This window comes from Cydia splendana, chromosome Z, assembly GCF_910591565.1.
Source record: "Cydia splendana chromosome Z, ilCydSple1.2, whole genome shotgun sequence".
Classification (NCBI taxonomy): Eukaryota; Metazoa; Arthropoda; class Insecta; order Lepidoptera; family Tortricidae; genus Cydia; species Cydia splendana.
In genome coordinates, this window is record NC_085987.1 from 35,317,805 (window position 1) to 35,325,485 (window position 7,681).

The window sequence follows — 7,681 nt, forward strand, 5'->3', positions numbered from 1 at the left end:
CCCACCCAATTTCGGCGATAGCGAATAGTTTTAGATATTAAGCGCATGAGAAATTAGGCAACTCATGATTAATTACTATTTATAGGCAAGTTTTTAACTAGCAAAAAGCAGAGCTTTGTAAGGGCTCGCGGAGTTTTTCTACCTAAACGTACCGGACCGCGACTTTGATCCAGTCCGACGCTTGTTCCATGTTCGATCGAGTGGGTACGTAATGCTATAAATGAGAACAAGAAAGAAATATACTAAACGGACCCCGGTCGCTGTACGGTACGCCTGTCTGTTACAGCTTTTACTTTGTCCATTAAAAACGTGTCCAGACGACAAAATCAAATTGCCAATATCATCCACACGTAATATACAATTTCATAAGCGCTTATTACATCCTACGCGGTCGCCCTGTACTTTTTGGTAAGGAAGCCAACTGGCTTTCCTACATAATGTTGGGTCAGCGAGTCAATGTCCTTGAATTTATTTTTGCGTCCACACCACACAATTGAGCGAAAAACTATCCCGTCTGGACACCTACTGGCGGTAATCACGCTGCTCCGCATATAAACACACAAATAATTTGCTCTCCTAAGTGCTCATCAAGACGAGTGAAATGACCAAAACAGCGTTTGCCTATGTTGCTACAAACTTGAGTTCCAATAGGTACTGCCAAGGTTCAGCATCAGCTCTATCTTAGGTACTACTCTCCTAAGTGCTCATCAAGATGAGTCGGATGACCAAAACAGCGTGTGCCTATGTTGCGCCAAACCTGAGTTCCAATAGATACTGCCAGGGTTCAGCAACAGCTCTATCTTGGATACTACTCTTCTAAGTGCTCATCAAGACGTGTTGGATGACCAGCGTGTGCCTATATTGCGCCGAACCTGAGTTCCACTAGGTACTGCCAGGGTTCAGCATCAGCTCTATATTGGGTACTGCTGTACCAAGAGCTCATCCTGATGAGTCAGATGTCTAAAACAGCGTATGTCTATGTTGCACCAAACTTGAGAACCACTAGGTACAGCCAGGGTTCAGCATCAGCTCTATCGTGGGTACTGCTCTTCCAAGTGCTCATTAAGACGTGTCGGATGACCAAAACAGCTTGTGCTTATATTGCACCAAACCAGAGTTCCACTAGGTACAGCCAGTGTTCAGCATCAGCTCTATCTTGGGTACTGCTCTCCCAAGTGCTAATCAAGACGTGTCGAATGACTAAAACAGCGTGTGCCTATGTTCCACCAAACCTGAGTTCCACTAGGTACAGCCAGGGTTCAGCATCAGCTCTATCTTGGGTACTACTTTCCTAAGTACTCATCAAGACAAGTCGGATGACCAAAACAGCGTGTGCCTATGTTGTATAAAACCTGAGCTCCACAAGGTACTCCCAGGATTCAGCATCAGGTATCTTGGGTACTGCTCTACCAAGTGATCATCATTACGAGTCGGATGTCCAAAACAGCGTATGTCTATGTTGCACTAAATCCGAGCTCCACTAGGTACTGCCAGGGTTCAGCATCAGCTCTATCTTGGGTGCTACTAGGGCGGTTTGATAAGTAACTTGGTTCGACCTGAAAACAAATGAGTTGAGGAATGTTGTGTACTTTTTATGAAACCAAGCCTTATGAAAAATGTGAAGAACTCACTCAGTTGAGATGCTTATGGCTTCATATAATTCTCATCGTCTTTTATTCTTCTGCCAGCTAAAATCAGATCCTGAATTTCTATCGAACCAAGCTACTTCTCAAACCACACTCGTACTCTCCTAAGTGCTCATCAGTGAAAATACAGCAAGATTGAATGTTCCGTTCTAGTATTCACAGAAACGTTTAATTGCTAAATTGTGAATCAATCCGAGCGAAGCGCGGTGGGTCAGAATCCAAAATTTTAACCCACTCTTGTATTCATCGTTGTTAATGGCGTAAGCACCATCGACAATATTGAAATTGAAAACACCACATTAGGTATCGTTGTTTGAGTGAGTACCCACAACACAAGCCTTCTTGAGCTTACTGTGGGGCTTTACAATTTATGTAAGAATGTCCATTTTTTTTACTACTAATGCCATCTGTCAGAAAAACAAATAATTACTTAACATTAGCACGAATGTTAATTTCATCACTTCTCCAACAGATGGCGGTAGTAGTAATACAAAGTGTTATTCCTTTATTTTATTTTTTTAGGTTTATAAAATGATATTTTTATGTTTGATAACACATCTAGACATGAATTTGAATTACTATGTTAAATCACAAACCTAACAGTGCAGTAGTTTTTCCGTAAAGTGTACCACAAGAATGCATAGATTGTCGAATAGTGATAGGGCTCGCTTCGCTCGCCCTAATTATTTATAACGATAAAAATACCTTCCAAAAACATTAAGAACTTGTACCTACCGAACTAAACTGACTTAGGTATTTAGTAAGTATTTCAATGACGATTAGATAAAAATTAACTAAAAAAAAAGAAAAACTGGCTTAAAAAACTGTAAAATAAAATATTAGCCCTTTTATATGCACTAGCAACTGGTATTGAACTGAACTGAACTGATAACTTGCTTGCTGTGCGGTTCGATAAGAAAGAAGGAAAGGAAGCTCCATTAGTTGCTTGGGGGTATTATTGAACAATATTGTAACCTAAGAAATATTTTTTATGAATTTTTTATAAGATACAGCCAAGGAATTTATTTCCCTGCCCGTTGATATGTTGTTAGACATTATTCACAATGCATTAAGGTCGAAAATTGCGATATGTGATGTCAAAGCAACATCGTGTTCTAGCTAGCTCTTATGGTGACAGTTCGCTGTATATACGATATTGAACCTTAGGTGGGTGGGAAGTGGGGAAATTAAGCACTTAACGCATTTTTATTCGATGTTAATAACAAAAAGCTTATAAAGGCCGTTTACTCTGACGGTCTGACGCTTTTTGTATACTTAGGCTGTTTTAGCTCGCCCGGTCTTTTCATATTTTGGAAGTATCTGGAGTTCAACAGTTAGTAGCTTTATTAGAAACACTTGTACGGGAAATAGAATCGATTGACATCTTTCGAAAATTTCGTGCATGTACCTACCTACCCCATTAATTACTTTACCCCGCGACGGTAGATTGTCTATGGCGTGTCCGCCCTGCCTAAACTGTGGAATATCCAAATAAAACAACGATTTGACTTAAAATATTATTCAAACAGTAAACAAGTTAAAAGCAGTTAAAATGTACTAGTTATTAGTTGCATGAGTTTGAGTAGTCCAAAGTAGGTACATGAATTTCTCGCCAAATACCTAGTTCTAAATAAGCTTCTTGCACCACGTTCTTCGATCGTTAACTTGTAAATATTTAACAAAGTACAAATCATCTATTCCTAATGTCTATTTACTTAATTTTATCAATTACTAGAGGTACAATTTTACTAAAATCTCACGAAAGCTACATTTAAAGCCTGGTTATTTCAGAGCTAACGTTTGAGTCCTTTTTTTTGTAAGAATGGGTTGGATATATAAAATGATGGGAATAGTATCCAGTGTGACTGTCGGCAGAATTCTTTGCAGCACTGACCTTCCGGTAGTATTCTAAGGACTCCCCGCAGTCACAAGCCAAGCGACTTTCCGAGCCGCTGCTTTCAAGTTGATATTTCGGCACCACGATAAGACTCTCAGTAGATTTAGTGGGCGCACAGTGATTATGATTCCTACCATACGATTGGTAGTGATGAGACGTAGAACACTGGCGGTGAGTGTGTTTTTCTTGTGTTTGATGTTGGTACTCGTGATGGCTTTGTGTGCTACGCCCGCTGTGACTGCGCCCGTGGCTCTTGGATCGATTGGCATGTTTTGCAGTTGTATCTAAATAACCGTATCCAAAACCATAGCCACCAAAAGCTTTCGTAGTGAGGTTGTCCCACGATTTCGGCTTGACGTGTTGGTGAGAACTTTGATATTGTATCTTTGGTGATGATTTTGCTTCAGATCGATCATTATCCCAAAAAAGTGTGTCACTACTTAAGGAAGTACTGTAACTAGAGACTGAATTGTCACATGGTGCGGTCGCGTTGCTTGTGGCGTATGACTGCAGGCTACATTGACTAGTCTGTGTGGATTCCGTGGTCAAATAACGATAACGACTCGAACACTGTCCGGATGAACACACTTTTTTTGTACGCGAGTTGGAAAAACCATCCGGCTTTTGTGTTGATTTATCTATTTGCTGGTATTTTTCTTTACGTTTGTGTTCCTTGGAGCATTCTTTCTTTCGCCTTATTTTCTTTCTTGAATTTGGCACGCAATGCGGATCACAACAGGGACTTGCTAAATCATAAGCTTCGAGGCTATTCGCGTCTTGATTGTTGTAAGCAGGCATGCATGGGGTACAACTGTGACTGTGACTGTTTCTATGTGATTTTGAATGTTTCCCACCTGCTGATTTATATTCATTATTGTGATTCTCGGACGCTCTATGGCATTCGTTCGGAGTTTTAACAACATAATGATGGCACTCCCGTCTGTTTCTAGGGGAGCCGACCGTTATTACGAAACTACCAGTCCTTATGTTAGGTTGTATGATACAGGCACCATAGCGGGTATCCAAGTACTGGTACATAAACACACTGGGCTGCGGAGGTTTAGCAGCAGTGACGTTTTCGCTGGAAAGCGTCGGCCGGCAGTAAGTGCCATTGATGTTGTCCGTCGGATTGTTCTCTTCGTTATCGGAAGAAACGTCGGTCGGGGAAGACTTTTTCTTTTGCGAGGGTAAACTGTGTGTCTTCCAATTGGTGTCGAACAGCTGGCGCTCACGAACGGTTAATTGCTCTAGTTCTCGCAATTTAGATTGTATGGCTCGTTGTATGTTAATGTATTTGAGATGGAGCTCGACCTTGCGGACGCAGTCCTCGAATATGACGACCATGCGCATGCGGGAGTCGCAGGCGTTAATGGCATCGACGATGGCAGCGTGGTCGGCGCGCTCCACGTCGCTGCCGTTGATGGACAGGATGACGTCGCCCTCACGCATGCCTGATGCCGCCGCCGGCCCATCCGCCTCCACGTGGTCTACATAAGTTATTACTTCTATTTCTTGTTCCTGAAATCATATCAAGAAACACATTTTATGGGCTTTATTTCAATGGAAAATGTTTTTAAAGAAGTCAGTATATATATATTAAATATAAAACATTGTATTTTGGTACGTAGGTAGGTACGTAGTAGGTCTAAGCTTAGTGCCCGGAATCTTTTAGAAGGACTAAGACTGCGGCTTTACGATGTCTGTCTGTGGCATCGTGGCTCTCCAACGGATGGACCGATTTCGATGCGTTTTTTTTACGTGAAAGTGATTCTTTTCTTGCGGTGATTCTTAGCTATGTTTAATTGATAGAAATTGATCCAGCAACGGCTTTCCAAAAATTGATTTGTTTGGCAAATAGCGTAGGGGATTTTTTAAATTTTATTTTATTAACTAGGTATTGTATTACATTTTCTTTTAAGTATATTTGATTTGAGATTTCGCACAGTGCGCCCAGCTAGCCGCAGGCTTATAATTTCGAGATGTCTACGCATACCTACATTCGCAATAGCACTATGAAATATATGTACAATGTACCTTCCCATAGTATTTGTTTAAATCTTTATTTAAAGCGCTTTGTCACTTTAGTGACGATGTCCCTCTGTTAAGTCAAATGCTATTTACCTTTTTGTAGTGAATTCCGTAGCTTTGGAGGGTGAACCCGTAGCTGCCGTTCTTTTTCTCGACGATGATAGTCCTGCGCCGGCAGTCTTCCTCGCTCTTGGATGCACCCCCGCTCCCACCGCCTCCGCCCCCCGGTCTCTCTGACTTTATTGAATCTCTAATCTGAAGTAAACAAACAGGAAAATGATGAGCTAATTCATATTACTGCGCTTAAGCAACCCGTTCACTCTTTTTATACCTCTTTTATATAGGTACCCTGATTGCAATATAAATATTCTAGAGTCTGTGCGGAAAGAGAAGAGTCGTGGAATGTATGGAGTCCAATACATTCCACGACTCTTCCTTTCCGAACAGATTAAGTGCAGGGGTTTAGTCTTGATCATGACATGACATTGAAATATAGCAGTGGAGTAAATTGTTTTCGTCGGCCACATCTAAGGAACCATTCGGCCAACGTGTTACAGTTCCCTTTTTATTGTGTTTTTCCCCGCAGTCATGAAAACTTCTTGAGAATTTTTCGAGATTATAAATCAATTAGTCCAATAGACTAGTAACTCTGAAATACTCTATAAGTCTGTAACTGATGCTAATTAAGTAATGAAATACCTAAATAAGAATAAATAATGTAAGTACTTACTGAATTATCTAGGGAATCCTCCTTTGAGTCGTTGGTTAAGAGTTTCTTGCCATTGCTCATGCTGCTCGGACATCTTTCACTGAGTTTCGGCGAGCTCATGATTAATTCGGAAAAAATGGACTCTCCTTCATTTAAGTCTGTTTGATCCTAAACAGTGTATATACACATCCCATTACTGGGCATAAATCTAGTCTAAATTAATTCATACTTATGTAGTGAGCACTGTATAGTTACTTACCTCGCACGTGTCGGCGAGGCACGAAACTGTTTCGCTGGGGTGCGACAAATCATTAAAGAGCGCGCATGCGCCGCAAATCGCACTTTACCCTTTAAATCTTCTTTTACTTTACCCTATCACATATTGGGTTAGTTAATACACGGTAACATTTATTTATTATAAGACTAGAGGATGCCTATACATAGACTATATGTAGAATCATATTTTAAAGGAAGGTCTTAGTTGCTTCAATCTAATGTCCGCTGCTTTGCACATGCGCTCTAGGACGACTCGTTTCGTGTATGTTTTTATAAATGTTTTTTATATGCTAGCGTAAAAACCAGTTTTAAATGAAAACGCGTTTTCCCTAGTTAAAACTAGTTTTCCGAAACGGTTTGGTGAAAACTAGTTTTAACTGGGGTTTTTTAGTCAAAACTTTGTAGTAGTAACTTCCTCATAGAACCTTGGTGAAAACTAGATTTCACTACTTAATTATTCAAAATTAATTTCAGTTAGGTAAAACGCGTGTAAGGTTAACCGTGACTTTACTTATACATTTAGCGTTTGCGTCAAATCCGGTAGTTCTGATTTTTTGCAGACTTATTTATGATGTTGGTCCAATGAATAATCCAAGTTGGTGACCTCGAGCGCCGAACGCAACTTTGTTAAAAATCGAATAACCTGCGAAAATTTCGGTTTTTGTTTAGTTTTGAGCGATTCTAACCCTAAAGGACTAGTTTATGATAGTACCTTCCTTAGACGTTTTTAAAGAAGACTAAATTTGCTACAATACGAGATTAGAACTGTCTCTGTAGATTGAATAGTTTCCGAGATAAACGCTTTCAAAATTTAGATTTTTTTGAAATTGAGCTCGTAAGCTAAGTGAGTGCAGTGAGTATGCACTTTTGACTCAGGCGATGCCGCTTGGCACGATTATTCCTAAGGTCAAACAAAGCTGATTTGGCGCGGTAGCCACGATATCGTACCGTACCTACCCCCCAAAAAGGGAGGAGAAAGGGTCGGATCCCCAGGTCCAATCTAAGCTATATTTCTTCCTGCTCTTAGCAACTAGGGCAAGTTATATATGATTTTCATCGGAAACTATTCAATCTACAGAGACAGTTCTAATCTCGTATTGTAGCATAGTCTTCTTTAAAAACGTC

At 40.4% G+C, this 7,681-nt stretch overlaps 1 protein-coding gene across 1 annotated transcript; it reads right to left on the minus strand.

Moving 5' to 3' along the window:
* Nucleotides 1-3,197: 3,197 nt before the first annotated feature.
* On the minus strand, nucleotides 3,198-6,612 carry LOC134805331 (uncharacterized). Its single transcript, XM_063778660.1, has 3 exons — nucleotides 6,302-6,612; nucleotides 5,665-5,826; nucleotides 3,198-5,061 (listed from the first exon to the last, which is right to left on the minus strand). The coding sequence occupies exons 1-3, from the start codon at nucleotides 6,398-6,400 to the stop codon at nucleotides 3,418-3,420; spliced, it is 1,905 nt and encodes a 634-aa protein (XP_063634730.1). The 5' UTR covers nucleotides 6,401-6,612; the 3' UTR covers nucleotides 3,198-3,417.
* Between the last annotated feature and the right edge of the window lie 1,069 nt (nucleotides 6,613-7,681).

Coding starts and splice junctions, on each gene's coding strand:
- LOC134805331 (XM_063778660.1), bottom strand. CDS start 6,400: ATGAGCTCGCCGAAACTCAGTGAAAGATGTCCGAGCAGCATGAGCAAT. Junction 5,827..6,301: donor AGGATTCCCTAGATAATTCA/GTAAGTACTTAC, acceptor TGTTTACTTCAG/ATTAGAGATTCAATAAAGTC. Junction 5,062..5,664: donor ACGGAATTCACTACAAAAAG/GTAAATAGCATT, acceptor ATATGATTTCAG/GAACAAGAAATAGAAGTAAT.